At 42.1% G+C, this 14,287-nt stretch overlaps 1 protein-coding gene across 11 annotated transcripts in view; it reads right to left on the reverse strand.

Annotated features, from left to right (window-relative positions):
- Positions 1 to 14,287, reverse strand: part of cnot1 (CCR4-NOT transcription complex, subunit 1) — a 145,052-nt gene that overhangs the window by 47,722 nt on the left and 83,043 nt on the right. For all 11 annotated transcript variants that reach the window (XM_055648724.1, XM_055648723.1, XM_055648725.1 and 8 more), the window contains 3 exons: positions 9,387 to 9,511; positions 8,191 to 8,477; positions 398 to 476 (listed from right to left, as the gene is read on the reverse strand). In XM_055648724.1, coding sequence (XP_055504699.1) covers positions 398 to 476; positions 8,191 to 8,477; positions 9,387 to 9,511 — 491 coding nt within the window. The remainder of the gene's footprint in view (positions 1 to 397; positions 477 to 8,190; positions 8,478 to 9,386; positions 9,512 to 14,287) is intronic.

Genomic DNA, 14,287 nt, shown 5'->3' on the forward strand with positions numbered 1-14,287 from the left:
GTAATACAACTGCCTTAAGCTTTCTCCATCTCTGTTATGAATACCATCAACACTAAAGTAATAATTTTCAACACTTTTGCTAAATAGCATCACAGCCTGATAAAACTCTACTTCAATAGAGAACCCTCCAAATTTGACACATTCCAAAGCTACGCCAGATCTAACTGAATTTTAATCATTATCGCTAAATGGTTTGAGCCACCTGTATCTGTGGTGTAAAACAACATAAATTCATCAAAATCATATTCCAGCGGTACAGAAACAACACATAAAAGGTGACACATCAGAGGCTCATAAATGGTACCTCAGCCATGAAGCCAACTGGTTCAGCTGTCAGCAATTAAGAGTAAGTAATGAGTTACACAAACACTCAGACGATTATTGAAGTATTGCTTACCTCCTGTAAATGATGAGGAAACTGTAAAAAGTGGCCAATAGAAGCTAAATGTTGACAATACTGAGGATAGTCCTTCAATCTACAATCAAAAAATTCATTATTAAGAGTAATTTGGTAAACTGTTTAGATAAGCATTCACAAGAAGACCATCAATAAATATACAGGAATACAATTAAATATGTATTTTCAAAAAATGTCGACTATTATGAATTCAATTAACTTTTGAGGTTTTAATAGAAAAGCACAGCATCACTTGCCCTCCCAATCTTTAGAAATCAATGAAAGTATTCCCTTAATTCATTGATATCATGCATTTCAAATACATTTTGCCCAATTCCACAATACCCATTACCTGGCTAAAATCTTAGTGCTTGTATCTTTCACCAGAGAGATCAATTTGAAGAACAGAAATTTCAGATTTGGGCCACGTTTGATAAATGAGATAAGAGAAGCATGAAATTACATGTTTTCACTGTGGGGATTCCAAGCAATGGTGCATTTTCAAGGTATGCAATTTACTCTTTATGTGCATAGATCTTTGCAATTCATACTGAATAAGTAGTTAGCAAACAAAATAGAACATTGAATTTAAAATGCAGAGATATTACGTAAGAGACGTATTGAACTAATCACACGATCTGAGGCTTAAATAGAGCTCTGATCAAACTTTAGAAAGCATACAAGGCCCTTGAAAACCTGTCAAAGACATTTATCAGAAGGGATCCGAGGTTGCAGAGGGGACATTCTTTGGTGACTTAAAATTATGATCGGTTCAGAAAAAGTAAATGAAAACCCGTTCTCATTGGCTGATGGGACAAGTGAACACAGATTTAAGGTTGTCCCATGAGATAGACTTGTGAGAAATAACTTTTTTGTTTAAACAATGACCTCAAAATTAAAGCTTAAACTTGTGGTGGAGGCAGAGTTGATCAATATCCTCAAAAGGAAAAGGGATAATCCCTTGATGAGAATTAAAACGTGGCTGGACGATTCAAGACCTTGCTTCCACCCTACAGCTTCTGAACACTAAATGCTGACCATCCCTTTGCCACAACAGATGATCCCCGACCCATAGAGTTCTTCCAGCAGTTCATTTTTTGCCCCAGATTCTTGCATCTTCCAGCTAGCAGAATTAATGGGCTTCTCTGCAGAAAGCCAACCTAATCTTGACTGCTTCCTATATTGCCATAATTTTTTTTAAATCTGCTGCATGTTGTAGTGCTGCATACATTAATAAATTTAGGCAGGAACAGCTAAACTATGGTTAGAATAGTCCAGTGTTAAAAACGGTAAGAAGGAAAGTCCTTGGTTATTTGAACATCCTTTGGGTTAATCAGATTGCCAAACATGGAAGTAAAAGAACAGATTTATATACAAGTCCATGGACTGGTTGTCTGAGATACAAATCTTTGACTTCACAATAAATTCTAACATTTGTATTTAGTACCTCAGAGCAAAATTAGAAAATAATGGTAAACTTTTTATAAAATATCAATTAGACTTCAAGAACATTTAATTCTGGAAATACTGAGACAGATGTCAAAAAGTAGTATAGAAACAGATTTATGAGAATTGCATCAATGCTTAGGGACAAAGTATATGTTCAGATGTTGAGGTTGGCCTCCTGTAAATTGAAGGACATGAGGATACTGAGCTGGGGCAATGAAAACTCAGCCAGGGGAAATTTCAGGCAAAAGATTTTCAGTGCCAAAGGACCAGTACATGTTTAACGTGATTGGCAAAGAACCAGAAAAGGCTTAAATTGTCCTCAAGTTGTGATGAAGGGTCGTTGACAGGAAATGTTAATAACTGTTTCTCTTCCCACAGATATGGCCTGAACCCATGAGTGTTAGCAGCATTTCTGTTTGTATTTTACATTTTAGCATCTGTTTTTTGGCTTATTTTCACTTGCACATTTCCTATCTAGCTTTTGCTACCTGAAAGGATAGAGGAGATTCAATGTGTAAGAAAGAACTGCAGATGCTGGAAAAATCAAAGGTAGACAAAAATGCTGGAGAAACTCAGCGGGTGAGGCTGCATCTATGGAGCGAAGGAATAGGCGATGTTTCGGGTCGAGACCCTCCTTAAGACTATTGGCTGAAGGGGGGGGGGGGGGGGGGGGGTAGAAAGGAAGAAGCAGAGACAGTAGGCTTTTGCGAGAGCTGGGAAGGGGAGGGGAAGGAGGGAGAAAACAAGGACTCCCTGAAATTAGAGAAGTCAATGTTCATACTGCTGGGGTGTAAACTATGAGGTGCTGTTCCTCCAATTTGCGCCGGGCTTCACTCTGGCAATGGAGGAGACCCAGGACAGAAAGGTCGGATTCGGAATGAGAGGGGGAGTTGAAGTGCTGAGCTACCGGGAGATCAGATTGGTTATGCGAACTGAGCGGAGGTGTAGAGCAGTTGACACCTGGAACATCAGATGCAGTAGATGATGTTGGAGGAGGTTCAGGTGAACCTCTACCTCACCTAGAAAGACTACTGGGGTTATTGGATGGAGTCGAGGGGGGAAGTAAAGCAACAAGTGTAGCATTTCCTGTGGTTGCAAGGGAAAGTACTGGGGAGGGGTGGTTTGGGTGGGAAGGGACAAATTAACCAGGGAGTTACAGAGGGAAAGGTCTCTGCGGATAGCAGAAAGGGGAGGAGAAAGAAAGATGTGGCCAGTGGTGGGATTCCGTTGAAGGGGACAAAAATGTCAGAGGATTAGATGTTGTATGCAACGGCTGGTAGGGTGGAAGATGAGAACAAGGGGGACTGTCTTTGTTACGAGTAGGGGGATGGGGAGTGAGAGCAGAGCTGCGGGATATAGAGGAGACCCTGGCCTCATCTATAATAGAAGGGGGAACCCCTGTTCCCTAAAGAATGAGGACATCTCCGATGCCCTTGTCTGGAACACCTCACCCTGGGTGCAGATGCTGCGAAGATGGAGGAATTGGGAGATGGGGATAGAGTCTTTACAGGAAGCAGGGTGGGAAGAAGTGTAGTCCAGATAGCCAGTGGGTTTGTAGTAGATGTCGCTCAGTAGTCTGTTACCTGCGATGGAGATGGTGAGGTCTAGAAACGGTTGGGAGATGTCGGAAATGGTCCTGGTGAATTTGAGTGCCGGATGGAAGTTAGTGGTGAAATGGATGATGTCAGTGAGTTCTGCATGGGTGCAGGAGGTAGCACCAATGCAGTCGTCAATGTAGCGGAGGTAGAGTTCGGGGATAGGGCCACGGTACGCCTCGAACAAGGATTGTTCGACGTACCCTACAAAGAGGCAGGCATAGCTGGGGCCCATGCGCATGCCCACAGCTACGCTTTGGATTTGGAGGAGATTCAATTGTAACATTGAGAACAAATTATATAAATAAATAAGAATAGCATGGGGAGTGGAGAGATAAAAAATTTGACAGGTGAATAAAAGAACTAAGAGGATTGATGGGCCAAATTGCTTTCTATTATGCTCATTAATTCTATGAATCGCTATCACGACACAGCAGAACAAATAACCACTTCAAACATGTAAGCAGAAGAACACATTTATCAACAAGTCTATGGACAGCGTGACTGTAATACAAATCCTTGACCTTGCTATAAATTCTCACATTTGTACTGTACCTCACCAGAGTGAAATCCGAAGATTAACATGTTGTAATTTTCTTACTTGCCCAAGTTCCCCAATCAACTTGCAAAATTGCATAACCAATAAAATAAAAATATCCCAAAGCTCTTCGCAGACAAAAACAGATCAACTTAGAGATTACATTGTTCAGAGATATGTTTCAAGGAGAGTATGTGGGAGAAAGACAGATACAGGAATAGGGAGAGGGATGGGAAACAAAACAAAAACATTTAGATCATGCCTTTGAAAAGGCAAAAACAAATCCTCAGTTTGGGATCAGAACTAATGTTGCAAATCATTACGTTCAATTTCATGAAGGTGAATTGGAATAGAATTTGTGGTGGAGGACAAACAATGATTTTGTTTTTAGTTAAGAATAAGGAAAGAGCCATTGGCAGATACCTGAAAGAATCCAGGGTTAACAGCAAAAGTGGTCTAATTGCAGTTAAGTACAATACATACGACAGACAGTGAGAAATGTATTAATAAAACAGGGAGGAGAGGGAGATTTCCTGACAATTTATCAAGAGATTGTTCATGCATATGTTTAATCAGAACATGCTGATGAGTCCCATGCCCTCAATTATTTCCCTGTGACCTATGGTAGACAAAAAATGCTGGTGAAACTCAGCGGCTGAGGCAGCAGCTATGGAGAGAAGGAATGGGCGACGTTTCGGGTCGAGACCCTTCTTCAGACTGATGTCGGCGGGGGGAGGGGGGAGAAGAAAGGAAGAGGAGATGGTAGGTTTTGTGGGAGAGCTGGGAAAGGGGAGGGGGAAGGAGGGAGAACGCAAGGGATATCTAAAATTAGAGGTCAATGTTCATACCGCTGGGGTGTAAACTACCTAGGCAAAATGTGAGGTGCTCACCCGCTGAGTTTCTCCAGCATTTTTTGTCTACCTTCAATTTCTCCAGCTTCTGCAGTTCTTTCTTAAACATTCCCTGTAACCTATTTACTCTTTGTTGTTGGAGAATCATAAAAGTTATAAAAACTTACAGCACTTATAAGACTACAACAGTGAAAGATATTCAGCCCATTGAGTATGTACCAGCTGAAGACAGCTACTAGATTTATACTTTGTCCATATCACAGTTCTTCATACAAGCGTCCGTAATTTTTAAAATAAATCAGCATTTCTGCGACGAACATCCATTCAGGCAACAAGATACAGCTACCCACCATATTCTGGGTTTAAAAGTCTTCATTTCTCTTTCAATCCATCTATCAACTTCTTTAAAATCAATTATCAATAGGTCCTTCCTATTTACTCTATCAGGCACCTCAATTCTATATACCTCAATTAGGTCTCCCCTCACAGCCTATCCAATGTTTTCTTATTGCGAAATTTTTCCTGTCCTGACAACATCCATGAGAGTTTGAGGACTGTGGCAAAGTGAGAGGAAACAAATTCCATCAATGGTTTATCATTATGGTACAAAAAGTACAACTCTAATTGAAATGTTAACATATCTGGACTAGGCAGTATTCAACTAGAGGTTAAAAGTGATACAGGTGAAAGACAACTGCTTATGAAATTATTGGAACTGGAGTTCAGATGATCACTGTTTTTTAAGTTTGAGAGTTAATTTTGTACCTTGAATAATAAGTTAAAACAGTCCCCTTTTTTCCAAGCTGGAGGGATGTAACTAGTGGAATGCATCAAAGCCTAGCTCTTGTCGCTCAACTATTTACAATACATATTAACGACCTGGAGGCAGGGCAGTAGGATATGCAAGTTTGCCAATGATACATAAATAGGTCGAAGGGCATGATGCAATGACATCTCGACTCTCCACCAGGATATAGATAGGTTGAGTGAGTGGGTAGAAAGCTATCGCATGGAGTTTAATGAGAGAAGAGAGAGGTCATGCACTTTATTAAGGAGATCTAATGATGAATTACCTAAATGGAGAAAAATTGGAGATAAGTACTTAAGGACTAGGTGTTCTTGAGCATGAATCATCAAGTTAGCGGGCAGGTGTGGCAAGTGGTTCGGAGGGAAAATAGCGTATTAGCTTTTTTGCACGAGGATTGGAAAAATGGGAAGGCAATTATACAATTGGACAGTGAGGCCACACCTGGAGTTCCTTGCACAAAAAGAATATATTGGCAATGGAGGCAATCCAAAAGAGGTCATCTCAGGAACTCGCCTTGTGAATACTTTTAGATTGCCTCCATTGACAATCAGATCTATATTCTTTGGAGCTTAGAAGAATGGGTGATGATGTGTCCAGATACTTCCACGAAGATGATCTTGAGTGAGAGGGCCCTGTTGCAAGATTAGACAGTGGTCATTTAAAATTGAGGTACATAGAAATTGGTGGGAAAGGGAGAACTGGAACCCTCTACTCTAAATGCTCAATCTTTCGGGATATATTAAAGGAAGTAGATACATTTTTAGAAGATCAGAGAATTAAGGGGTATGGAGAACTTCAACATTTTGCAATTAGTTTACACAGCACGCCAACCGAGCAAAGATGCCTACATAATAATCATTTACTTAACAATTGGCCAATAATCATTGCCTAAAATAGTGACAATTTCACTTTGCCCACCTAAAAAAAAGGACAAGTATCACTAGACAATAAACAATATGTGCAGGAGTAGGCCATTTGGCCCTTCGAGCCAGCACCGCCATTCAATGTGATCATGGCTGATCATCCCCAATCAGTAACCTGTTCCTGCCTTCTCACCATATCCCTTGACTCCGCTATCTTTAAGAGGCAGAGAATTCCACAGACTCACAACACTCTGCGAGAAAAAGTGTTTTCTCATCTTCGTTCTAAATGGCTTACCCCTTATTCTTAAACTGTGGCCCCTGGTTCTGGACACCCCCAACATCAGGAACATGTTTCCTGCCTCTTAACGTTTTCGAACCCTTAGCAACCATATATATTTCAATAAGATCCCCTCTCACCCTTCTAAACTCCAGAGTGTACAAGCCCAGCCGCTCCATTCTCTCAGCACATGACAGTCCCGCCATCCAGGGAATTAACCTCGTCAACTTACGCTGCACTCCCTCAATAGCAAGAATAACCTTCCTCAAATTAGGGGACCAAAACTGCACACAATACTCCAGGTGTGGTCTCACTAGGGCCATGTACAACTGCAGAAGGACCTATTTGCTCCTATACTCGACTCCTCTTATTATAAAGGCCATTCACTGTCTTCACTGCCTGCTGTACCTGCATGCTTACTTTCATAGACTGATGAACAAGGACCACCAGATCCTGTTGTACTTCACCTTTTCCCAACTTGACGCCATTTAGATAGTAATCTGCCTTCCTGTTTTTGATACCAAAGTGGATAACCTCACATTTATCCACATTAAACTCCATCTCCCATACATCTGCCCACTCCCCCAAACTGTCCAAATCACCCTGCATTATCATAGCATCCTCCTCACAGTTCAAACTGCCACCCAGCTTTGTGTCATCTGCAAATTTGCTAATGTTACTTTGAATCCCTTCATCCAAATCATTGATGTATATTGTAAATAGCTGCGGTCCCAGCACCGAGCCTTGCGGTACCCCACTAGTCATTGCTTGCCATTCTGAAATGGGCCTGTTAATCCCTACTCTTTGTTTCCTGTCTGCCAACCAATTTTCTATCCATGTCAGCACTCTACCCCCATGCGCCCTAATGTTGCCCACTAATCTCCTATGTGGTACCTTATCAAATGCTTTCTGAAAATCCAGGTACACTACATCCACTGGCTCTCCCTTGTCTATTTTCTTAGTTACATCTTCAAAAAATTCCAGAAGATTAGTCAAGCATGATTTGCCCTTCTTAAATCCATGCTGACTCAGACCTGTTACTGCTATCCAAATGTGCCGCTATTTCATCTTTTATAATTAACTCCAGCATCTTCTCCACCACCGATGTCAGGCTACATATCTGTACTTTGAGGCATGGATGCTCAATGGAACAAATCGTTCTATGGAGACATTAGATTACAGCCTAGATGTTCAAGAATAATTCAACTTTGTCTGAAGTGACTTAATGCAAGATATCAATGATGTTATATTAAATAGACCAATCCCAACAAAAAATAAAATAGTAAGATCAATTATACTCCCGACTCTAATGTTAATGGGTCTTTATTGCCCTTCCCAATTTTCTTCTTTTGTGAAGTGAAGTGAAGCTGTACCTATGTAAACCCTATTAAAACAATTTGAATAAAACATACCTGTTTTTAAATCTGTCTAGTGCAGCAATACCAAAGTAGTACATCTTGGAGTCGAACGGTTTACGCAAAGCCTCAAGAACATAGCGCAGTGCAAGTCCCAATGCCATATATGTGACCAGGCCTTTCTCAATAATTCCTCCAAATAGGCAGGCTGTGATGTGCAGCTCTTTATCTGGATACTGGGGGAAGAACCGGTACTCTTCAAACAGATTACGAAGCATGCAGTTAAAAACTTCCCTTTCACGCTTAATAGTGGAATCCTTAAACCTCTGCAGCATTTCCAGTACCTGATGAAAGAAGAGCAAATTTAAATCAGCAACAATTTTCTGAGTTGTCACTTGACAATTAATGGTAACATGGGGGGGGGGGAAAAACAGCTCCTTCGGCCATATTAACTTATTCACCATTCAACTAATCCTCAGCTGATTTGTGTTTCTGTTTTATCTCTCACCTAACAAAAATTCTAGTGTGTTTTGAGTTTGAGTTCCAGAATATCAGGATTACTAAAATGAGCTGATCAGTTTTTTTTGACAGATAACTTCATTTCCAATATTATGTGAACATGCTTTAAGTGTTAAATATAGGTGTGGGAGGGGTGGGGAGGAATGAGGTGCTCACGCAATTAAAAACATTCCTATTATAAGTTTTAAGCAAGAAGAATATCAATATTCTTAAATGGTCTAATGAAAAATGGTTTGCCTTGATAAAGGTATAACGATGTAGTCTGAAATTATCTTCAAAAGACCTCCCCCATGTAATTTCAAATCCAATAAACTGCAGGGTCCTGGGCCCTTTCAATTCTGGGATATGCAAGAGGCCATTATTAGCAACTGTATAATCCTATCATCATATACTTAAGTTACACATACTGGATTTTTAAAAACTAATTTCGATAAGCTTTCGTAACTGCATTACGTGAAGTCCATGTACACAAATTGTGTTTATTTGTAAGAGCACAATGCTTAAATTAGCTCTCGAACATCTCTATCACGATCAAAATATACATCCATGTACACAGTGATTTGCAATCAGTACTTTTTCACATTCTAATTTTCTAAGTGTCTTGCACCCGAGCAGGTAAATCAGAACCTAACTCAGTGCAGCTTCAGCAAGTGCACTTTGCTATCAGTTACTCCCCAGGTGCATCTAAAATGACAACATATGGATTTTTAACATTCAGTTGCCATGATACTAACCTCATCAACAGACATGGTAGGATGGGGTGGATGGTTGTAAATTCGCTGGAAGTAACTGTTTGCTTCATCATCAATCTCCTTGCTAAAGTGCTGATTTGCCTCCGGCCATACCTGAGAAAGGTCAGCTGTGCAGAGCAGAATGAAAAGAATCTCATCAAAACCCATTTGCTAAATGTCATTGCACCATATATGCAAAGTCACAAACTTACAAATGAGCAATAGACAGTACACTTGCCAGCACTGGACTTTCATCCCAATTCAATGTCAAGTAATTAATTCATTATTGGAACAGGACAGTGCACATTTTTCAGCATGTTTGCTAGAAGTATTTCAGATTTGGTTCCACTTGAATTATAATTATTGCTGAACATTTGAGTTAAAACACACTCGATTACTAGCCAGTTTTAGGAGTACATTTGGATACTCCCTTCTCCAAGTAATCCTATGAGAAAAGCTACAGGGAAACCATGAATAATGAGTTAATGCTAGGCAAAAATATCTAAATATGCTGCTTTAACTGCTAAAATGATTTAAGAATATCACTGATCAATTTTACTGTGGTCTTTAAATAGACAAAAGCTAATTCAGTGTCCTTTGTCAAGTCTCTGATCCATAATCGAACAAGGAGGCCGTGATACTGGTTTACAATTCCCAAGAGTTAACTTCCCAACGAGATCAAACAAAACACTACAATTGACAGGAGTAAAGCAGCATCAAAATGAAAATTCCCAAGACACACATCTTGTAACTATAATCTATTTAAACTAAATGGAAGCGTATGTTTGCCAGTTAACTGAGAAAGGATGTGATGGAGTTGCAATAAATTTAGTGACCACAAGCTTAACAGAAAAAGAGAGCAACACCTTCAAATTATAATTTGGCTGGAGGCATTTATTCATCCAACTTAGTGTGGGAAATTTGGAACTCCCCAAACAACTTCCCAACACACCCCTACACTTACAATCTCAACCCCTGAAAGCCATTATCTTAAATTAATTGAAATTTTAAATGTACAACAGGTTATTATTAATCAGGACATTAATCTCAGTAACGCAAGGGGATGAATGGAATTAAAATACAGGTCAGCAGTCTGTGGGCCTTGATCAATTGTGGCGAATTTCAAATGTTAAATTTCTGCTGATGCTTGTTAATGAAAATCTCCATATCAATAACGTACAGGCAGTTCTTCTATAATGCGATAACTTTGTTCCGAAGAAACGGTGCTGCAGAGAATTGAGTTACAAAAACAATGCAGTAAAGGGCGAAGAGGACTAGTGAATCATTCTCTTAATAATGTTTTTTTTTAAATAAAGGGATTTTTAAAACCTGCCGGTTTATTTTTGCTATTGCAAGCTAAAGGTACAAAAGGCTGCATTACATTGTTTAATAAGAACATCATTGCACGTATCAATAGAAACAATTGTTTGTGAATACCAATGGCTACCTCTGATGAAATTAGCAGCATGTGTTCTTAAGAAACAATGGTATCTGATTACTGCAGGGGGAAGACATGGAAACTGTTTTTTTTTTCCTGCTTTAAATTTCCCAAATAACTTGTGGTTTACTAGTTCTCGATCAAAATGACTTAAGCAATTCGGTCCGTGTATTACAAATAGTGTTCATCAACTATGTTACATCCAATTAGCATGATGGAAACCTGCATTATATCAGAACCACCTATACTGGAAACTATCTTCATAAGGAGAGGCAGTAAAGGAATAAACACCTTTATACAGTGAAATAGAAAAGTGTGTGAAAAAAGCCGATCGTTAAAGGTTAGCTTAGCTCTTGAAAAAAATGAGGGGTATAAAATCAAGTTCAAATGAAACCAATTCCAAACACTTCCATTTGTTTAAGAAAATAATGGATTATAACAGAACTACATTTTATTTTGCAAGCTCTGGGAACTTCAATTTAATACCGCACAGATTTCACCTTCGGTTGATGCACAAATAAATACTGTATTTTCCGGCAATGAAGACACACCTGCGTCGAAGACGCACCCCCAATTTAAGTCGCTAAATGTTGAAAAAAGGATGGTGGGACAGATTCACGGGCTTGGTTTAGTACAGGGGTCGGCAACATCGCCTGTGTGCCCTGGAACTGGCTGCAGTTCCCAGATCCTTCATGTCACTGGGACTACCTCCAGTTCCCCTGTCGACTCGCTTGCCCCAGGTCTGGCTCAGTTCCCAGGCTGCAGTTCCCATGTCAGCTGCCTGCCCCGGGAATGGATGCAGTTCCCAGGTCGCCTGCGTGCCACGAGACTGGCTGTAGCGCCCACGTCGGCTCACTTGTCCCCGGTCTGGCTGTTGTGCCCAGGTCGGCTGCATGCCCCAGGTCGGGGGGGGGGGGGGGGGATACGGCGAGCCAGGGAGGGAGGGAGGGAGACGGAGAGGGAAGGAAAGGAAAAGAAAGAAGACAGAGGAAGACAGAAAGGGGGAAGAAGGAAAGGAAGGAAAAGGAGGGGGAGGAGGGCAGAGGGGGAAGGAGACAGACGTAGAGGGGAAGACAAAAGAAATGAAGCAGGACAGACAGAGGGGACAGAGGCAAAGAACCAGAGGAAGGGGAAAGAGAAAGGAACGGAAAGGAAAGTGAAAGGGAAAAGGAAAGAGGAAGGGACGGACAAACAGAAAAGAGAAAGTGAAAAGGAACAAGAACGAGAAGAGAAGGGAAGGAGCCCAAAGAAAGGGGGAAAAAGGCAAGGAAGAAAGAGAAGAGAAAGAGAAAGGAAGAGAAGGCAAAGGAGAAGGAACAGTAAAGGAAAGGAAGAAGTGAAAGGAGAGGAAAAGATGAAGGTCGAAGGAAGGAAGAGAAGAGAAGGAGAAGGGAAAGCAACGGGGAAAAGGAAAGAAAAGGGAAAGGGAGAGGAAAGAGAATGGGGAGCAGAGCCTTGGAAAAAGAAGGAATCTGCCTCGCAGAAAACAGAAGGGAAAAGGAACAGGAAACGAAGGACGCTAGGTGCGGACACGAGAAAGGAATCGAACAGGCAAGGGAACGAGCACCAAAACTGCTGAGAATAGGGTATCAGGGGGGAAGAGGCAAAAGAATAAGGGGAAAGAAAGCGAGGTCAATGAACAGGGAAGAAAAGAGCGAAAAGAACTGTAAAATTACTTAGAGGGGGATGAATAACTAAGCTGAGACAAAGAAAATTCATTCCGGGACCTTCATGAAAACCCACTCCCAAAGGGCAGAAAGTGTATAAAAAAAGAGGAGAGAAAAGGGGAAATAACATAAAGAGGGAAAACAGGAAAAGGGGAAAAAAAGGGGGGGCACGTCAAGAAAAAGAAGAGGAAAAAACTAGAAGCCCGGAACGAAAGGAAGAAAAGAAAAGAAAAGAGAAAAAAAGGAAGAGGAACGGAGGGAAGAGGAAGAAAAAAAGGGGAAAGGAGGGGGAAGGAAGAGGAATGAGCGAAGAAATGAAGGAGAACAGGAACCAAAAGGGAAGGAAAGGGAAAAGGAGCGGGGAAATTGCCCAGGGGAAAGGAAACAGAAAAGAAAAAAGAAAGCTGACCCGGAAAGGAAGAGGGAACGGAACGGGAGGGTGAGAAAAGAAGAAAGGTAGACAAGAGAAAGAAAGAAGGCAACGAAGCAAGAAGAAAGGAAAAGGAAGAGGAAAAGGGTGGTGCAAAGAAAAGAAAAGGAAAAGAAAAAGAAGAGGGAAAAGAAAAAAGGAAAGGAAAGGGGAGAGGAAAGGAAAAAAGGAAGGGGGACGGAGAACGGAAGAGGGAAGGAAGAGAAGAAAGAAGGAGAAGAAAAGGAGAAAAGGAAGAACGGAAGAGAAAGAAGGAGAAGAGAAAAGGGAAAAGCCAGGAAAAAAAAGAAAAGGGAACAGAAAGGAAAGAAGGGGGGGAGAGAGAGGGGGGGAGAGGAAGAGGGAAGGGGAGGAGAGAGGGGGGAGAAGAGAGGGGGGGAGAGAGAGGAGGGAGACAGAGAAGAGGAGAGAGAGGACAGAGGGAAGAGAGGAGGAGAGAGAGGGAGAGGGGAGAGAGAGAGAGAAAGAGGGGGGGAAAGAGAGGGAGGAGAGAGAAGAGGGAGGAGGGAGAGAGGGGGGGGGAGAGAGAGGGAGAGAGGGAGAGGGAGAGAGAGAGAGGGAGAGGGAGAGGGAGAGGGAGAGGGAGAGAGAGAGAGGGAGAAGAGAAAGAAGAGAGAGGGAAGAAGAAAGGAGAAGAGGAGAGAGGGGAGACAGAGAGAGAGGGGGAAGAAGAGAAGAGAGAAAGAGAGAGAGAGAGAGAGAGGAGAGGAGAGGAGAGAGAGGAGAGGGAGAGGGAGAGAAGAGAGAGAGAGAGAGAGGAGGGGGGAAGGGGAGGAGAGAAGAGGGGAAGAGGGAGGGGGAGGGAAGGAAGAGAGAGGGAAGGGGGGGAGAGGGAGAGAGAAGGAGGGAGAGAGAATGGAGGGGGAGAGAGGGAGAGAAGGGGGGAGAGAGGGGAGTAGGGAGAGAGATTGAAGGAGGAAGAGAGTGATAGAGAGAGAGAGAGTGGAGGAGAGAGAGAAAGACAGAATGAGGAATAAAGAGAAGAAGAGAGATGGAGGGGGAGAGGGGAGAGAGAGGGGGAGAGAGAGAGAGAGAGAGGGGAGGGGGAGAGAGAGAGAAAGAGGGGGAGGGGGAAAGAGAGAGAGAGGAGAGTGGCATGATCGCATTGAGAGAAGGTGCCGGAGGAGAGAGGGCCGAATGAGAGGGGGACTCCTGCACCTGTTTATGTGTCTATGCAGTGAGAGAGAGAAAGAGAGAGGATTTAGAAAGAGGCAGAGAGAGGGGGGAAGAGAGAGAGAGAGGGGAGGGGGGGAGAGAGAGGGAGAAAGAGAGAGAGAGGAGAGAGAGAGGGAGAGTGAGAGAGGGAGAGGGGGAGAAAGAGAGGGGGAGAGAGAGAGAGAGAGAGGGAGAGAAAGAGAGAGAGAGAGCG

This window comes from Leucoraja erinacea, chromosome 17, assembly GCF_028641065.1.
Source record: "Leucoraja erinacea ecotype New England chromosome 17, Leri_hhj_1, whole genome shotgun sequence".
NCBI lineage: Eukaryota > Metazoa > Chordata > Chondrichthyes > Rajiformes > Rajidae > Leucoraja > Leucoraja erinaceus.